This window comes from Mercenaria mercenaria, chromosome 6 (assembly GCF_021730395.1).
Source record: "Mercenaria mercenaria strain notata chromosome 6, MADL_Memer_1, whole genome shotgun sequence".
NCBI lineage: Eukaryota > Metazoa > Mollusca > Bivalvia > Venerida > Veneridae > Mercenaria > Mercenaria mercenaria.
In genome coordinates this window covers 58,424,820-58,445,326 of record NC_069366.1, presented here as the reverse complement: position 1 = coordinate 58,445,326, position 20,507 = coordinate 58,424,820, and the positions used below count along the sequence as shown (strand labels likewise).

The window sequence follows — 20,507 nt, the reverse complement described above, 5'->3', positions numbered from 1 at the left end:
CAATGGAATGCCGGCAGCTTCATCTTTAAAATTTTCCAATTACTTTTTTATTATTATCAAAATAAAATTTTGAATTACTATCGTAATCACTGTTATCAAATAAATCTTTGTCCTTATAAAAATCCTCATATGCATCTTTGGTTTTTATTTCATAACATAATGAATCAGTGTCAGTGAATAGTAATTTACAATTACCCTCGTACTTTTCTTTAATGTAATTATAATGAAAATCATACATTAAATATTTTGATAAATCTAGAATGCACATTCCAACATAACAAGGTCTGTTTAATAACAAACTTTCTTTTATTCTATGAATACCAAAAAGGTTAGAGTTAAACATCGTTGAACTAACAAATGAAGGTTTGGCTATGTATTTTAATAAAATATTTTCATCATGAGTTAATTTAATATTAACCCTCTTGCGTAAATTCTCCATCGTCTTCCCGAATACAGAATTGTTCATTAACTTAAAAAAGTCTTTTTCAAATGAATTTTTTGCTTTAGATCTTTTTTGAGTATTAAAATCAATATATTTTTTTAACCAAGGACTTTCGTCAAAAGTTAATATTTTGTGTATTTTTGTTACTTTTAATCCTAATTGTGTATATAGTTCAAGATTTTTATAATGAACTACATAATTTTGTTTTTTCATTAAAGTTGGAACTAATTTTTTTACATTACTTTTTCCTATTTCAAATTCTGTTTTAATAGTTTTACTATAGTCAGAAAGCCATTGATCTGGTATTTTAATTTTTTCAGGAGCTAAAGGATAATCATTGTGGGTTTTATGTAATTCTTTTGGATATTCAAGATCACATTCAACTATAAAGTTAGTTTTACCTTTTGTAATTAATTTCTTGAATTGTTTTTCGGATATAAATTTAAAGTTTCCAGAGGGTAAAGGTTGACACATAGCCCAACCGTAAAGGTTATTGGCGTCAAGGTACATGATGTATTTAGATTCTAATTTAGGATTATAATCTTTCATATATTTATTGTTTGCTTTACTGTATCTGTTTGAAATATAACTTATTCCTCCTCTCAGTCCCTTTTCAATAAAAAGATACATATCAATATCAGTTATTAAATCTAACTTAATTCCAGTCATTTTTAACATTGCATCCCAAGCTAAACCAGGACTACTAAAATAATGACAAGGATCTAATTTGTAGTACTCTAAACATAGTTTTCTAAAATTTTCGAATACATCAGCTAAAAGTAATACGTCAGTTTTTAAATATAGATCATGATATTCTCCCATTGTTTTAATTTTAAATTTATTCCAAATATTTTAGCATGTTCATATTCGTTGTCAGATATGTGTGTTTCATTTAAAATTGAATAAAACTCTTCTTTAGAAGGTAATTCTGTTTCTTTAAATTTTTTAAATGAATCCATGTAATCATATGGATAAACACCTTTTGTCTTTAATAAATTAATGCTTTCACAATTAAATTCTTGAGATAAGTATTTAAATTCTGGAATATTTTTTACTAGGTTATCCAATGATTGAGACATAAATTGGAATGAATCAATAAAGACCAAGTCAGAAATCATAAATGCCATATATTTTTCCATATTGTTAGGAATAACATTAATTTCTTTTTTTAAATTTCCCTATTTGTTGCATAATAAAATGACCGTCATAACCTCTTAAATTATGAAAAATAACAGGAATTTTATGTGTTAGTTTAAAATTAATATTACATTCTGAGTGAGCACTTCCTCTGAATTTTCCTGTTATATGACAATGATCCCGGACAGATTTTCATTTTCCTTATATTCTTTTTCACAGATATGACAAAACTTTTGTTTTTTTAAATTCACTTTCATCTTTTTTAGACATTCTCAAATCTTTGTTAAAATGTTCTTTAAATATTTCTTTACAAATATCCTCTTCCTCAAGCATTTTTTTCAATAAACTTATAAACTGCATTAGGGCCTCTATAAATCTGGGTTGGTTTAGTATATTTATCGTCATAGCAACAAACAACTTTATAGCCGTAACCACAATCTATATGATTTTGATATGGTTCAGTAAATGAAGATTCAGTTGATGGTAAAGCAGTTAAAACTTTTTTAGTTATTGATTCAAAATCAGCATAAATTACAAAAGGTACTGCTAAACCTTTATGATAATTTTTAATTGTACTTTACTTCCCTCTTTTGGCATTTTTACACCTTGGGTACCATTAATAGCTAAACAATTTGGAATATGTTCATTTAATATTCTTTCTTGAGAAAAATGTTGCAGACAGCTTTTACAGAAGTGTTTTTTATTTGCATGTTTTGTTTTGTTAAACATTAATCTATTAAAGCCTTTTATCCAAACATAATGTTGGACTACAGTTCTTGAGGGCTTACAGTCATCATCATTTATTTTATCATTTATTTTATCATTAGTAATTAGCAACATGTCACAGTGTTCTTCGTATTGATATTTTGATATGTACAATGGATAAATACTAATTTTCTTCATATCCAAATATATTAAATGATATTTCATTTTAAAACTTCTATTTTAGGTATTTGATTTAATGTAACAGGAAATTTAATTCCAGTATAATCAAGATCGTTTATATGTTTTTTATATTTGAAACTCTATGAGGTTTTCTTTAACAGGAAATTTGTAAGCTAAATGGCACCATCTAAAACATTCGTTATCATCATTCTTTATATTTATTAATCCTTTCATTGGATGTTGTAATGGTTTTGGTAATTCTAAATAACTTGAAGCAGCCAAAGGACTATACTTATATCTATTTATATAATGAGAATCAACTGACTCTATTCTCCAGCCGCTTCCTTCAGAAATCCAATTACCAATTCTATTTATTATTTCATCAAAAGCTTGATGTAAAGTTTTTTTTATTTCATTTGTATTAATTATTTCTAAAGCCTTTGATTGAAAATAAGCTGATTTATATATTGTATCAGTTTTATCCATTTTTTGCAAAAGTTATTTTTAAAACAACGTTTATTTTTATACCTTTTAAAGTTTTAAGTTCAGATTTAAGTATTTCATAAGAGTCGTTTATAGTTAAATATAATTGATTCTTTGGATCTTGTCTATATGTAATTTTAATTTCAAATTTCTTAAAATATTTTTTTGTAGATCTCTCGATTTCCATCTATATATTATATTTAGAAAATAAAATTCGTTAAGCAAAAAAGGATTAAAAAATAATTAAAAAAATAATAAAATAAATAAAGTTTTAAATTATCTTTAAGAAGAATTAAAATATTTAAACTTATATCTTTTTCCATTAGTTTTTGATATTCCACATTTTACTCGGTTTTCTCCTTTGCAGCACATTGTTATTAACCCAGAATTAATACCAAGGTCTTTAGACGCTCCATAATTGCTTTTATATGTTTTTTTCTTCATTAGTATCACAGTCGGTTACAATTACTTTTTTAGGATTGTTTCGAATATTATTTGGTCTGGGACAATCACATACTCTTTCAGCATTTTCTTCTTCAGTTAATAGACAACCACAGTTCCATTCAAATAAATTATTTTTTAAAAGATAAGGATCTATAACATTTTGTAATTTATCAATAACGTGATTTTTATATTCATCGCTAACTATTTGATCAAGTTTTGATTTAATAACATTTCTTCTTTTAAGAACTTTTTTATATGAATTTTTGTCTGATTCATTATTTCTCCTAAAGTGCTAGATAATTTTTGGCATAATCATTCTATCTACCTTTCTATTAACCATCTATATATAATATACTTATAGAAAAAAATCTTTAAAAACGCACCTAATGAAATATATTGATTTGAGAAATTTGTTTATATTATCTATATCTTTTGAATAAGATTTTAAAGTCATTTTTTCTAAATTGTTATCAACTGTTAAAATTTTAATACCTTCTTGAGACATTCTGTTTAACCATTCTTCGGTAATTTTGTGTAGTTTTTCTAAATAATCTAAACCAACTTTGTTTCTTCCGTTCTGTTTCTTTTTTGGAGTCTTTTAAAACATATTTCTGGGTTGGTTTTAACATAAACAAATCCATCAATAGGGTTTTTTCCGTATGGTTTTATAATATGATCAGTTAAGAAAAGATTGTATACTGCCCACTCGGGGTCATTTATAACACCATTGTCGTGATGTTTTTTTGTAAAAACGTTACTGTTAGTTAATAACAACGTTCAAGGACAGAAACACCATCAAACTGTTTAGCAGAAGATAACATTTTTATATGACTGTTTAAAGTTGTTTAGCTGAAAAGGAAATAATATTTGGAAGGTTCTTGAGCAGCAAGTTCGAAAAGGTTATATGAATTATAACTTGCGAAGCTGGAACCTTCGGTTGCACGTGGATCCATAACATTTTGCCATTCGTGAATTGGTTCTGGAATTATATTAAAATTAGGATTATATTCTTTAATAATATCTAAAAACGTACTTTTTCCTGATGCAATATTACCTTCAACTGATATAATTTTTCTCATTATAAAAATACTTATAGAAAAAATCTTTAATTAAAGTTAATACAGCTCTTCTTCTTTTTTACTTTTATATCCGTTAAGTTTTAAATTCCTTCATATGCATTTCAAGAGGTGTTGAATAATTTTTTTCTTTCTGCATTTCTAATAGTATTGTAAAAATATCCTGAATAACTTTATTTGGATCTTCTTTATTTACTTTTCCAATCCGTGCTTTTGTTATAAGTTGTTTTATTTTGTGATGATGTGTTTTTAAAATAAATTTCTTGTCGTCAAGTTTTAGTCTGTTAGTAAATATGTTAATTACTGATGGAACAGCACCAGCAACTGCTACAAATACAGGAATAGCTGGAACAAGTGCTAATGCAGCTGAGCAACCAAAAACACCTGCTGTAATATATAATCCGGTACTTACTCTCCCACAAAATTTATAACTTTTTCTGTAAGCAGCAGCTAGTTTAGTTAAGTGAATAATTAATTGATCTATTGTTTCTATTCCATTATTATTAGAAATAAGATTTTTATTACTCATTTATATAATTAAACTTTTTATTTTCTAAATTAAATTTCTTTCAATTTACTAAATGGTATCCAACTATTAAATTTTTCATTGTAACCTTTCCATTTTACTAAAGCTTGTTTTTTCTTATAGTCTCGTCTAATAACTTTTTCTATTCTAAAAACTTCTTGTGTAGTAGGTAAAAGTTCTTGTTCAAAAATGAACCTTGAATTATTTCATCATTTAAATCTTTAATAGTGTATGTTCTGGATTTGTATTATTAATTTTATAAATTATAAATATTTCCTCTGTCCAATTTGGTGTATATCCTTTTTCAAAATGTCTTTTAAGTTTACTTAAGCGAACTCGATCACCAATTTTAAATTTTGCTTTACTCTTTGGTATCTTTAAATCACCATATAAATAAAGTAAACAGTACCTTTATTTAAGTTTTTACTAGCTTCGGTTGGTGTCATTTTTATACTAGAATGTTTTGTTTTGTTATATTTATCAACCATATCCTGCAAATTATCTAAATAAGTATAAGTATTATTTGCTGTAAAATATTTCCACATTATTCTTTTTAAACTTCTATTAAATCTTTCTATTACTACAAGCCTTTCCTTCATTAAATGTATGGTACATGTTAATCTTATTTTTATTCAAAAATGATTCAAACTTTTTTATTATAAATTCTTTCCTTCATCTACCCATAAATTTACTGGTAATCGTCCTTCTAAAATTATTTTTTTCAAATGCTCAGTAACAGATTCTCCAGTTTTATTCTTTAATGGAATAACCCAAGCATATTTACTAAATATATCAATAACGGTTAACAAGTACTTTACTCCTTTATTATATTTTGAAAAAGCTTGCATGTCACTAAATCAGCTGACCAAGTATCATCAATATCATTAACTATCACTCTTCGTTTCCTAAATTTTCTTTTAATTGGTTTGTGTAATTCTTCTGCTAATTCATCGCTCCAGCGGTAGCTCAGAGTTACCGGCTCTGCAGTGATTCCGGGGTATACTCTACCCCCTTTTCCCGTTTTTTGACTTTTGTTTTTGTCCGAGACCAAGTGTGTATTTCGTTTTGATGGCTGGTTTTACAACTAAAATGTTTTGCAATCTTTTCTCCAAATGTTTTTGATTTAGTTTTATTTAAATTGGAAAGCATTTGCTTATCACATGTACCCTTTTTTACACCACTGTCATAGCAAAAATCATGGTCCATACATACTGCATCCAGTTCATTGACAGGGGGTCCATTATCTAGGGGATTTCCTGGCCCACAATAATTATATCCTGGAAGTGTTAAACCTTTCTTAGGTAATAAAGGTAACATTGCTTTATGAATATCTAAATTACCCCCTGTACTTTTAACAAACTTTGATTTTATTTTTCCACAAGATGAACAAGTAGCCCTTATCATTTTTCTCCCGTTTTTTGTTGTAACATAATGAGGATTTATATTATCAGTAAATCTTCTTTCTTTCAAACAATATATTTTATTCTGTAAACTCATCTATATCATATGTATTTAAAACTTTTAATTGGGTTTAAAACCTGTGGATTTTAAATTGTCCGGTATTGGTCAGTCCGGACCAAAGATTAAATCTTTTTTTTTTTTTGGTTAAACCAAAGGTTTTCATTCGGTTTAACTAAAGATTTAAAAGATTTTTGGGGTATTAAGTAGTATTTTAAGTTTATGGCAAGGTTAAAGTGCACTTATAGAATAGGGACAAGGGGTCAGGGGGGGGGGGTTAAACTGTTTCAAAACCATCCTAATATTCACTACTCACACCTATAGGTCATATGGTGACTTTCAAGCTTTTGATGGCAGAGGAAGACCCTAGGTGCCCCATCGAACATCGTTTCAAGCATGGACGGGCATCTGGGTAGACCATCCAACCGTTCTAGTCTCGGAAGTTTGTTAGGTCAGTTACAAGGGGATTAGTGCCTATGAGGGAATATTTCTATCTAGGACCCTGTAGTCAATTAACGGGTTGGACTACAACCTTCCGTAAGCCAAATGGATGACCCCCTCACACGAAAGAACTATACTGTCCAAGCTAGTCTGAAATAAACGACATTTCATTCTATCAATAAATGAGTTCTATATCTTTATATTGCTGTAATGTAAAGCACTGCATTAAGATTCACCCCCCACCCCCTCATACACGAATCTTATTTTGTAAAATAAATTTAGATGACCGGTAATATGCTGTCGCACCTTTGGAGTGCCTGTCCTTTTTAGTTATCACAATTTCACTGCACTTGGACTTCATTTTTCTGATATCAGTTATAAAAAGTTAAGAAATCGGCTATATTTCATTTTTGACTGATTTTGACTTAGTTATTTCTAAGGTTACAATGTAATATTTTGAAATAATACCTGAGCTCGTATCCTTGTTCGTTTCCATCGCATGTGTATTTTCTGTGGCCATTACACAATTATTGTAAATCTGCAGTACTTAAGATAAACCAAAAACTGTTAATTATTTACATTTACATTTTCTGAAACATTTGTATTTCCTTTTTAAAGTTCATATTCCAATAGTTAAAACTGCGTCGCGTGAACACTTACTGTATGTGTCGTATGTTTAGTACCAATCTGTACTTTTAATGTATACCTACGACTGTTGCCACTGTAAAATACATTGAAAGTTTGTGGGTATAAAGATTTTGTCTAGTTATTTTCATTGTTAAAACGAAAATTTGATTCAACATTAAAAAAAACTTTTACGGAATTTCTTTTTATTAAAAACATCTCTTTTCTCCGATTTTACAATTCTGTTCTAATGACACGTTTGTGATAGTCTCGTGACAAAAGGGTATAAATGAAAACTGTGGACAAAGTTGACCAAAAATGGGCATGATTTACAATTCCACAGAACCCCTTCAAAACGATTGCTAGACAACAAGTTTTTTTTCCATACGACTAGAATAGCTCAAGTACTATGAGCAAAATGATCTCTTAACGTCCATGCACAGGCAGCCAATTGGAACCGATCCAATTTCGGATAGCTCCCCTTTTTCTCACATGAAAACTTCGAGTGCGGCTTGAACCTACAGCGGTGAATTACAACGTTGATTCTATTTCACAGACATTAACCATTCTTCCTCGGAGGACCTTTCTCACTGGGTCCAACACCTGTGCAACATGAACCCGTTACCTCATACCTGTAGAAGATTCACTACTACAGATAAATCACCGCCCAAGTTTTCAATAAACACCCACAAAACAAATAAAATTATCAACTAAAATTAGAAACTGAACCCGTGAAAGCGGCACAGCCATGTAAAAGTGAGCAGAGAGCACGGGGCTTAATCAAGGAATAGAGGAATAGGCCTTTTCCATGAAGGAAAAATAACAGAAAAAAGCTTATGGAAAAGCTGTTTCAAACGTTACAGACCAGACAGTAAATGCTATATTTTGGTCGAATCGGAACAACGTATTGACGTCCTGTGTAAGGTTCTATTCAAAATAGAAAGAAGGAGCTATCAAAATGCAAATAAACATGGTCATTAATTAAGAGAAGGGAAGGCTTTTAAACTAACTTTAACATTCTTAATTTTGTTTCGAACAGATAAGATTGTGATTCTTATACTCGGTTTAAATGGTCATTATTGGCAATGCTTTATGTGTTTACAAATCTCTGATTACTTAATAAAAAGTTATTTCTCAATAGAAACTGTGGACTGTGACATTTAACCTAACCAGTGTTCGTGACTGGTCATTAAGAAATAAAGTACAACTGACATTTGACATACGAGTCAGAGAGCGCAGTATCTTTTGTACAATCGTCACAAAAAACAAAAACAAAACGTTTGCCCCACGTGCTGTACATTACCCCCCCCCCCACCCTTATAAACGACTGTACTCCCCCTCTTCCTTTTTTTATCGATTTCAGCTAAGGGTCTTTAAAATCTGCATGTTTTGTCCTTTTAATAAGCAATAATGGTAACTTGCAGAACACATAGAGGTGAAAGCGATACTTGTTGTCCTTTGTTAACATCATATGTGTGAGTCCATATTATCAAGTCAACGTGCCTTCGGCATCTAATATTATTTTAGTTGTTGTTTCAAATAACAGACATGAGTCAGATATTTACAAGGATGGTTCATGCATACATGAGAGTGATTTCAGTGTGCATTGTATATACTATTACGTATATCGTATTGTTTTTATATTCTAAACACCATTATGTAATGAAGGAGCTTTATACACACAAAGAGATATGGACACGTCGGTTGAAAGTAAGCTGTATGATAAAGAGCCAGAAATAAAAAAAGAACACCAAAACAATCTAACATATTTGGACAGGTTAGATGAAATTAATGTCATAATTACCAAATAATGTAGATTGATGTTAGCAAATTAATAAGACTTTTAATAAGTTTATTCATCAACGTTACAATGATTTAAGTCCATTTTTGTTACTCAATTTGGTAAATCTTTCTGAGAAAATTGCGTAACTGCCCAAGGGGAAATATCTTTATGCAGCCCGTCCACTTAGCTCAGTTGGGAGAGTGCAAATCTACAGATTGCCCTGTGCAAAGCGTAGGTTCTTAACGATTTGATAAAAGGTGATGTGTCTAAAATCATTAGCCGTCCACCTCTGATCCATGTGGAGAAGTTGGCAGTTACGTGCTGAGAACAAGTTTATTCTTAAACTTCTTATTTGATTTCTGTGTAGTTCCTCTACTTATCAAGCCATTGATAAATCTGTAATCCCCAATTATGATTGGATTACTGCTGGAAAAACTTATCTGGCTGTGAAATATAAAATAATGATAATCCGTTTTCCTATCAGCTTGTTAAAAGTTATTTTCATACCATAGATAAGCTGACAAAAACATCTGAAGCAGTTTTTCAAGGGTAAATCAAACATGTATGAATATATCCTTATTGTCCTTGTTGATAAAAAAGTTTTCATTTTCCGGTCAATTTTGCGAGTGCAAGGGGAAGTAAACTAACAGATATCTCTGCTTGTAAACACGGTCACCAGCCTAAAGCAAGAGTTGTCATTCATTGTAACCATAGATTAAAAATAAAAACTAAAACTTCAGTTACTGATAGAAACAAAATGTTACTAAATTTCACATTTTGCAATTTGAAGGACTTAGAAATTAATATCTAGACTAAAATTTAATGTTTTTCTGTCTTTGAAATGCTTAGGTTCTATCTCTACATATTGTGTGACATCAGTTTAATAAAATAAATTCAGATTCACTCTATAAGAAGAAGAAGAAGAAGAAGATTTTTATTCAAGACTTGAGCTGGAAGCTCCTCATCTAAAAATACAATTAGCAATATAGCAAATATATACGGTCAAACTATACAACACATAAATATCTACACATTCAAAAAATAAACATTCAAAACGAGAGTAACAATTCATAAAATACAAAGCTTTAAATCATTAATAACTATTTCATATTCTATCATTTAAGAAATTTTCTCTAATTTTCAAGGCACAGTGTATATAACATGCGAGTTTATTTAGCACCTTTGCGTTAGTTGATGAGATCAGATGTATAAATTTTTGCATACTATGGTGATGGAAATAATATTTAAGAAATAATATATCTCGTCCAGTGATTTGTCGTTGAATAAATCATTCGCATCCGCACAGTCTGGCCAGGATCCATGCTGTTCGCTTTCAAAGCCTATTGCAATGTGAGAAACCGTACGCTCTATGTTGGTTTTCTCATGGCGCGGCTTATATATAAAAACATGAAAAAGCTCCTCAGACGTATTTACCTTGAAAATTTACATTTTGATAAAATGACTTATAACCATTTTTTTTTAACTATACAGTTACTTTATTATTCCTTATAAGTGAAGTCATATGGGTGCAAAGATAAAATACCGGATAGGATTATTATTTGTGTTTCTAGTACAATATCTACATGTATAAATACTACAGTATGTATTCCATAGGCGTATATTGGTGCCTTTATGACATAATAAAAGTCCTTATATGTTTCAGAATTATCTTTTGACTAGTCACTGTTATTTACACCATTATTCGAGAACTAGCATCATGTTCTTTGCATTAAGGCCAACAATCATTGTTTGATCTTCCCACCTAATAGAGACAGTTTGAGGACGTTTGCATTTCTTCAGCCATACCCTAAATTCACTTTTCTCTTCCTTTGATTGAAGTGGAGATTTTGATTTGTTCTTTATCAGCAGTATCTTATTTGCTAAGCTTGCACACAATAGGCAGTTACCTTGATCATCAAGGATTACTTTCCTTGGCCATTTCAATTCCTCACTCTCCATTCGGTACAAAGGTTTCCCTTCAAAAGTCAGACAGGTTATACTTTGTTTTCTGCTGTCAGTAACATAGATGTCACCATTGTGTTGATTGACTGCTACATAACAGGGTGAGGCAAAAAGTTCCTGGCCATGCTTATCAACAGTTATGTTACGTAAAACTTTTCCATGTCTGTTACGGATCTCAATGACGCCTTTTCCTGGGTTGTTATGGAATGTTGTTATAATATTATCCTTGTAGGTAGCGATACCCCAGGGCACCCTCTTTAAACTTATACTCATTCCCTCAGTTAACCTTCCAGACTCAACGTTGACATATGATAGTGATTTCTGAGACTTCAGAGTTACAATGATTTCATTTGTGCTAACAAGTGCGACATCCCAGGGATTACCTTCAAAGTGTATTTTATGAAGCATTCGAAAACTTTTATCTAGGAGGATCACATTTGAATTAGCATTGTCACATAAAATAAGGGAGCCATCTGCAAGAAACAAGGAACCAGTTATGTCACAAGCAAAAAAACTCATTTCAAAGTTAATGGGTTTATAGAATATGTTCTTGATTTTCAAATTTTCAAACAGCATTTCTTGCTTTTGTGCTTCAGGTTTCTCTTTTGTTATGGCTTCTCTTGACTGGTGTTGCTTTTCCTGTAGGGAATCTTGCATTGATGCCACATCATCTTTACTTGCTTCATCCAGATGTGTTCTGTTATTGTCATTAGTACTGTCACAATTACAACTATCGCTGCTGCTCTCTCTTCTAGTATCACCAGTTTCATTCATATTGATTTCTGACTCGCCAGATTCTTTTTTTTCAATACTGGTTTTTACATTTTTGTTTTCATTTCTTTCTTCATCTGCCTCTTCAGATGTTTTTGTGTTACATGTAATTTTCTTTTTACACATTTCTTTTACTATCAGCATCTAGGCATTTGATACTTGGTTTGTAGCATTGCCTAGTGGTTCTCTAACAAGAGTGTTAAAATTATGCCCCTGGGGTGAAAAGAGGCCCTGCCCCGGGTGTCACTTGTTATGCGAGTTATATTGGAAAAATACTTTCTGATCATATTTCCTAGACTGTTTTATTATAATTACCTGATGACCCAAAGTAACTGGGGTCACTTGACTTTGACCTTGGCCTACTGACCTACCTTTTTGTTTTTTAAGATACAGCCTTGAAATTTGGATGACAAATACAGTTTTGCACACCGATCTTAAAACTGACTTTCAATGACCATGAATATGACCTACTGACCAGCTTTCTTAATATTTTAGCATCAGTTTGACATTTGAAACAGCTCATATTACTCAGGTGAGCGATCCAGGGTCATCATGACCGTCTTGTTGCAGATGTATTTCTGCTCAAAAAGGTTGTCTCCTGTCAACAAAAAACAACTTATCTGTTTTCTAAAAATGGTACGTATTCGAACAGTATTCCATGCCCTAGCCATTAAATATCGGGGAGCATATAGTGTTACTTCTGTCTGTCCGTGTGCGTTTGTGCACAAAATAACTTGGCATAATTGACCGCCATAATAAGACGATGTGTAGTTTGAAAAATTCAGAGCCCTAGCTCAAAGGTCAGAGATCATTGATTTATCATCATTTTTGTTGAATCTGCCTTTAGTTTTTAAATGTCTGTTTGATGTATACGTAAATTATATAATTATATACATGTATTATTAATTATATCTCCCGCCACACAGTTCTCATCTGATCTTCACCAAACTGGAACAAAATGTGTTTGAAAATAATTCCTCGGCCAAGATCGATAACAAGCCAAATCGGCCCAGGCACTTCGGAATTTTGGCCCTTGAATTACTGAAAATACTGATGCCAGTGATACAGGTCTTGGTGCATGGTTGACTCAGATACATAATGAAAGGCCATTGACTCCAAAACTGACTATAAAACTATCAAAGGTATATTTTCTATGAGTAAACAGTATATAAAGACAGACTTACTAATCAGATGATTAGGCAGTTGTGGGAGACATGCGCTTTTCTCAAAAGCAGCTCTAGTTATTATTTGCACCCGTCCAATTTTGTTCAGACAATAACTTTGACATAGATGGAACTAGCTAAATATTGATTCGACGTTAAATTCAGAAATAAAAATAGCCGAAAAACACCAGTCTTCAAATGGTTTTTGAGTGTTTTTATTTGATTGAACAATGTTAAAACAGTCAACGACCCAAAGAGGCCCTAGATTTTGTACCAGAATATAAGAAATAAACACTTTCAGAAGGTAAGTGGTCTGTCCAGATTCCTGCTGTATCAGAAGCAAATCACAGAGAGGCACCTTGGGTCTACCTTTATGATCAAAAGCAGGAAAATTCGGAAAAGGCACAATATGGCCTTTATTGTTATGATTTGACTCTGAACCCAATAAAAACAGTCATTTAACCAAGAGTAAATTTATTGCCAATATGCCATATGGAAGTAATGTTACTTAAATGCTACTTATATACAATTAGTGTTGAAAATTAATGTCTTTATTCATGCAGTTTGATAAATAAGAAAAATCTATATTTAAACTTTAGAAATGTTTGTAAGTTTATATCAAAAGTCACTTTTACAAAATGCACCTCATTATTCCCCAAAAATGTTAATTAATATAAGGCATATTTTTCTTGTATCTTTTGACTTGTCAGGTTGTTATATGAGGAAGCCATCTAGCTAGCTTGTAGAAGATTATTGGTCGTATGCCGGTGTCTATCAATGTTAGAAATAATTTCAGGAGGGTCATCGGAGGGTCTTCCCTTATCAGTTTAAACATTTAATTCATCATGACCTGAATTGTGTGGGTACATATTCATATACGACAAACAGCCTTGCACAACAACCATTATTTACACCGTTTTACAACAACCATTATATACATCACTTTTATAACCATAAATACACCATTTTTCACAACAACCATTATTTACAGCATAATTTACACCATTTTTACAACAACCATTATTCACAACATTTTTTACAACAACCATTATTTACACCATATTTTACAACAACCATTATTTACACCATTTTTTTTTTACAACAACCATTATTTACAACATTTTTACAACAACCATTATTTACAACATTTTTTACAACAACCATTATTTACAATATTATTTACACCATTGTTACAACAACCATTATTAACATTATTATTTACACAGTCATTTGAGCACTAGCAGCATACTGTTTGCATTAAGGCCAACAATCAATTTTTGATCTTCCCTTCTTACAGATAGAGTTTGGGGACGATGGCAGTTCTTCAGCAACACACTATATTCAGCTGTCTCCTCCTTTGATTGAAGTGCAGATTTTGATTTGTTCTTAATCAGCAGTATCTTATTTGCTAAGCTTGCACACAATAAGCAGTTACCTTGATCATCAAGGATCACTTTCCTTGGCCATTTAAATTCCTCACTCTCTATTTTGTACAAAAGTTTACCTTCAAATGTCAGGCAAATTATACTATTTTTTCTACCATCAGTGACATAAATGTCACCATTGTGTTGATTTACAGCTACATAGTAAGGCGAATTAAAAAGTTCGTCTCCATTTTCATCAACAGTTATATGCCGTAAAATTTTACCATGTCCGTCACGGACCTCAATTACACCTTTTCCGGGGTTTTCATGAAATGTAATTAGTATATTATTCTTGTAAACAGCAATACCCCAGGGCACCCGTTTTAGATTTATATGCATTCCCTCATGTAACTTCCCAGACTCGACTTTGATATATTGCAGTAACTTCTTAGATTTCAGAGTTACTATAATTTCATTTGCACTGACAAGAGCAGCATCCCAAAGATTACCTTTAAAGTAGAGTTGGTGAAGCAACTGGAATTCTTTGTCTAGCAAGATCAGCTTTGAATTAGCATGATCACATAAAATAAGGGAACCTCCTGGTAAAAACAGGGAACCAGTTATATCAGAAGCAGAGTCACTCATTTCAAAGTTAATGTTTTCATAGCATATGTTCTTGATTCTTAAATTTTCAAATAACATATCTTGCTTTTGTGATTCAGGTTTCTTTCTTGCATTGGCATTTGTTGGATGACTCAGTTTTTCCTCTGGAAAATCTTGCTGTATTGACATATCATTTTCAGCTGGTTTATTTGTATTTGTTTCTTTAACTTTGTCATAAGTGTTGAAGGCTTCTTTTGAGTTGTCACTGTCCTGTTTGTGGTTGTCTTCCATTTCATTCATACTGCCTCCTGCATTTTTATTTTCTATTTCTTCTACATTTTTCTCTTCCGATGTTTTTACAGTCATTTTCTTTTTAATGTTATCACATATTTCTTTTACTATCAGCATCTTCTGCACACCTTCCTGTGATTTCCTTGTCTTTGGCTTGAGGGTAATGGTATTCTTTACTGTTGTATATTCTAAATGGATCTTTTCCAGTTTAGATTTAGCTGCAAAGATGGCAACTTTGTCATTTGATTTTGAAACATGATCAGTATGCTCCCGAAGAGAGGCCAAATTGTTAATTACATCAGTGTACATGGCAACATTTTCCCTAAGTTCTTTAACATAAGACTTCTCCTGAATTTCCCCTTCTTTGATTTCATTTTCGAGTTTGTCAAAGTATTCATTCATTTCTTTCCTAACAGAATCTAGCTGTGCTCTGTGTCTTTTTGAGGCGGCTATTGTAGAATCAATTACCTCTATTTGAACACTTTTAAGTTCTTCAAATTCAGTCTTGAGGACTTCAATTTCTTTAACAACATTGTGAAACTTAGCATGATCATCTTTTTCACATACGTCATCTATCAGGTTACAGTCACAGGTTGAATGTTTTGTCATTTTGCATAAAGTACATAACACACATTTGTGTATGCTGCAGTAAAACTGCACTTCATTCATCCTGTGGTCATCACAAAGCTTGAGTGCCAACTTCGGTTTGGTTTTCTCTCTTGTCCTGGGCATAGAATCTCCTTGAAGAATGAAATGATGCCTGAATGCCTGAAATTTCCGATGAAACTGTAAACATTGTTTACATACAAATTCATTACATTCCTGGCAGAATGCTCTAGCATCTTTCTGTATTCCCTCAAACTGACACGGGTCACAACTCATTACTACTGAATCCTCAGATGCGTAATATTGATCATCAATGTCCCTAGGTTTTCTTTTACATGTAGAGATTGATAATATTACTGTTAGATATCTTGTTCATTTAACAAAATGATATTGTACCTGTACTTTGACTTGTTCATATTTACTGTCTGTTTAAACAAAACATGGTAATCTTTGTAACTAGTGACTGATTTCACTTCATTTTAAGGTGTAGCAGGTAGTCCAGTTACAATATAAAACAGTATTTACACAGATAAACATAATCTTGTTTGTTTATCATGATTATCTGTAAATTTATTGATAACAGTTGTGTCAGTGTTGGAAAACTGTTTACTTTATTCAGGAGTCTAAACTCAAATCCATTTAAAATAGTTGCGAACGAATCAGTTTTTACCCACAGGACAGAAATATCAGAAAACTGTTTCTCAGCCACAAACTGATTTGTTTGCAATGTATCGTTTGATGAGATATGGAACCAAAATGTGTAGTCCTGTTTGGCGCCATATAACCTATACCGTGTTGGTGCGCCGTAAAACCCAAATAAATAAATAAAAAAATGTATCGTTTGATGTAGCAGCCTTCACAAGTTTGTTCAAATAGTTCAGTTTGATCTTTTTAAAGGACTGCAGGAGCTAATAGTCTATAGAAATAGAAAAAAATATCATTTAAAGGGTCATGTGGGGTCAAAAACTAGGTCACCCGCTCAATCAAAGGAAACGTTTGTTAACATTCTAGAGGTCATATTTATGACCCTGTCTTCATGAAACTTGGTCAGAATGTATATCTTGATCCCTAGGTCAAGTTGAAATCTGTGTCATGTGGGATCAAAAACTAGGTCACATGCTCAAATCACATGAAACGCTTGTTAACTCTCTTGAGACCAGATTTATGATCCTATCTTCATGAATCTTCGTCACAATGTTTGTCTTGATGATCTCTATGTCAGTTGTGAAACTGGGTCATTTGGGTCAGAAACTAGGTCTGTAAGCCAGATCAGCTCTGGTAAGCGATATAGGGTCATCATGGCCCTCTTGTTTAAGATACAGCCTTGAAATTTCAAATACCTGTACAGTTTTGCACACCATTCTTAAAACTGACTTTCATCACAGAAGTATAAAATACACAGAATGGCAACAGGTGATAATCTCGCGTAAGCTCGTGTCAACGCGTTATCTTATTAAAGCGTTTGCTGACTTGATCACTCGTGATCAAATCAGTAGAAGCTTATTTAAGAAATAATAAGTTCCCGGTCGTGGTTTATCGTAAAATAACCGAGTTTTTCGTTCTTATGCGTAAAATATATCACGAAGGCCTTAGGCCTATATTGTTTCGCATAAGAACGAAAAACTCGGGTTATTCTACGATAAATCACACTTGGGAACTTGTTATTTTGATTCTAACACGACATATTAGTATCAACAGTGTTAGATAAAAATGGTAACTACTTTTTACGACCGTGCTACGCACCTTGATCGGATGACGTCATTGCACGCGAGTGGTTTATTGCAGAATAATCCGAGATAGATTTTGCTCTACATGTATGTAGGTTATTTGCTGGTCGTGTTAGAATTAACAAAAAATCAAGGCCTTCTAATGGTTTATTGTCTAATTTACCACGGTTCAGAGTTCAGATGCGTAGGAATTGAACCACGAGGGCGTCAGCCCGAGTGGTTAAATACTGAAGCATCTGAACGATGCCTTGATTGTTTTCATTCTGACATGCACATTGACATATTTTAATAAATATTATGCTGGACTTCATTTACCCGAGGAGTTATGTATCGGGCGCCATGCGGCAATTTGACGTCATAATTGACGTTATAATGCTCTCTTACCGGTCCGCGCGTCAACCGTTGTTTATCGCAGACTATACAGAGCTTGGTTTCCTTCTTTGTTTAATTGGAAATTAAACCGAGTCATGTTAGAATAAAGTATTACACTTGCGGATACGGCCGGCACGTAATATACCGAATCGGGTCCAATTTTCAAACAACAACTGCTGATTTCTCAGACTTCCAATCATAAATTCATTCCATGCCCGTGTAGAAAATACTAATAACATTAAAAACACCAATATCATTTTAAACAAACGATCTGATAGACCTACAGTCTTGATTTTTAAGATACAGCCTTGAAATTTGGATGAAATGTACAGTTTAGCACACCGATATTAAAACTGACTTTCAGCGACCTTGAGTGTGACCTACTGACCTACTTTCTTGTTGTTCTTTTAACAGCCTTAAAATCTTGGTGACATGCACAGTTTAGTACACCGATCTTAAAACTGACTTTAGTGATCATGAATGTGACCTACTGACCTACTTTCTTGTGTTCTTTTTTTAAAATACAGCCACATGTACAGTTTTGCACACCGATCTTGAAACCGACTTTCAGTGATCCTTAATGTGACATACTGACCTACCTTCTTAATATTTTAGCACCAGTTTGACATTAGAAACATGTAGCTCATATAACTCAGGGGAGCGATTCAGGGTCATCATGACCCTTCATGCTTTTTTTTTATTCATCGTTACACATTTTTATTACTCTTCATTTATGTCAAATGTAGCTTTTTTGTTGTTGCTTTTTTCTTTTTCAAATTACACTTCTACTGTATTTAAGTATACGCTACTTTTTCTAAGCAAGTTTCATAGTTTTTCACCAACTTTTCTTAAGTTAGAGTTCCAAATTGCAAAGAAAAAGATGATCAGGTTAAGAGCCTTTTTTGAACAGGAGTGAGTTTGAGGTTTGAGTGAGCAATTGTATTTTTTTTTTTGAGTTGCATTTTATTGTGACCCCCCCCCCCCCCCCACACACACACACCCCTCATAAGTGGTCGGGGCATAAAGATTTGGTCTTGTCCGTGCGTGTTGTCCGTCCGTCCGAAGTTCGTGACGCGCCTAGCTCAAAAAGTATTTGATATAAATTGATGAAACCTTGCATGAGTCTTTATCATGGTATGAACTTGCGCATCTCCTATTTTTCGTCTGGCTCCGCCCCCTATTTCCAGAGTTATGACCCCTGAAATAGTAAAAAATGCACATTTTCACCTTGTGACGCGCCTAGCTCAAAAAGTATTTGAAAAAGATTCATGAAACTTTGCATGAGTCTTAATCATGATATTAACTTGCGCATCTCCTATTTTTCATCTGGCTCCGCCTCCAATTTTCAGAGATTTATCGCCCCTGAAATAGTAAAGAAAAGCACATTTTCACCTTGTGACGTGCCTAGGTCAATAATTATTCAATATAAATTAATTAAACATTGTCTTTATCGTGATATGAACTTGCTTACCTCCTATTTTTCGTCTGAATCCGCCCCCTATTTCCAGAGTTATGGCCCCCGAAATAGTCAAAAATATACATTTTCACCTTGTGATGGGCCTAGCTCAAAAAGTATTTGATATAAATTGATTTAACCTTATATGAGTCTTTATCATGATAAAACTTGCGCATCTTTTATTTTTTTGTCTGCCTCCACCCCCTATTTTCAGAGTTATGACCCCTGAAATAGTAAAAAGTGCACATTTTCACTTTGTGACGCGCCTAGCTAAAGAAGTATTTGATCTAAATTAATGAAAACTTGCATGAGTCTTTATCTTGATATAAACTTGCACACCTCTTACTTTTTCACGGACTCCACCCCATATTGTTAAAGTTATGGCCCTGAAATAGTCAAAAATGCACATTTTCACCTAATGACGTTTTTAGCTCAAAAAGAATTTGATGTAAATTCATGAAACCTTGCATGAGTCTTTATAATGATGTGACCTTGCACACTTGGCATTCTTCTTGAGAATCTTTGCGCTTATTACAGAGTTATGGCTCTTGAAATAGCCATAATAGTGGATTTTTTGTTTGTGATGTTCATAGCTCAAAAAGTATATGGCCTAGAATAATGAAACCTTTTTATAAAATGTTTGTTGAGGCTATACCCCCTTAAGACTGCACACATTTGAATTATTTCCCCTTAATTGTGACAAATGTACCAGTGGGCACACCCTGTGTCCTACAGACACATTCTAGTTACAGCTGTCAATGCGTGACAGTTCCCTTTACTGTTGATCGAGACTGCTCAGGGAGTGTGAGGATTTTATTTCTTTCAGGTCCATACCTTGCCTATGACAACTGACTGTTTGTCCCGTCCATACATACAGTCGGCAGGATTTTGTT

General features: G+C 32.5%; 3 protein-coding genes across 3 annotated transcripts in view; all 3 read right to left on the bottom strand.

Annotated features, from left to right (window-relative positions):
* LOC123548788 (golgin subfamily A member 6-like protein 4) overlaps positions 1 to 7,545 on the bottom strand; it is a 38,636-nt gene extending 31,091 nt beyond the window's left edge. The window contains exon 1 of the mRNA XM_045336329.2: positions 7,361 to 7,545. Within this exon, the coding sequence (XP_045192264.2) occupies positions 7,361 to 7,412 (52 nt within the window). The 5' untranslated portion in view covers positions 7,413 to 7,545. The remainder of the gene's footprint in view (positions 1 to 7,360) is intronic.
* A 2,675-nt stretch (positions 7,546 to 10,220) lies between these two features.
* On the bottom strand, positions 10,221 to 12,172 carry LOC123550466 (RING finger protein nhl-1-like). Its single transcript, XM_045338894.2, has one exon. It carries the CDS (start codon positions 12,156 to 12,158, stop codon positions 10,998 to 11,000), a length of 1,161 nt encoding a protein of 386 aa, XP_045194829.2. The 5' UTR covers positions 12,159 to 12,172; the 3' UTR covers positions 10,221 to 10,997.
* A 2,249-nt stretch (positions 12,173 to 14,421) lies between these two features.
* On the bottom strand, positions 14,422 to 16,335 carry LOC123550467 (uncharacterized). The gene has a single exon (XM_045338895.2). It carries the CDS (start codon positions 16,333 to 16,335, stop codon positions 14,422 to 14,424), a length of 1,914 nt encoding a protein of 637 aa, XP_045194830.2.
* Positions 16,336 to 20,507: the final 4,172 nt, after the last annotated feature.

What these genes read in the sequence shown, in the direction of transcription:
- LOC123550466 (XM_045338894.2), bottom strand. Translation starts at nt 12,158, where the DNA reads ATGTGTAAAAAGAAAATTACATGTAACACAAAAACATCTGAAGAGGCA.
- LOC123550467 (XM_045338895.2), bottom strand. Translation starts at nt 16,335, where the DNA reads ATGAGTTGTGACCCGTGTCAGTTTGAGGGAATACAGAAAGATGCTAGA.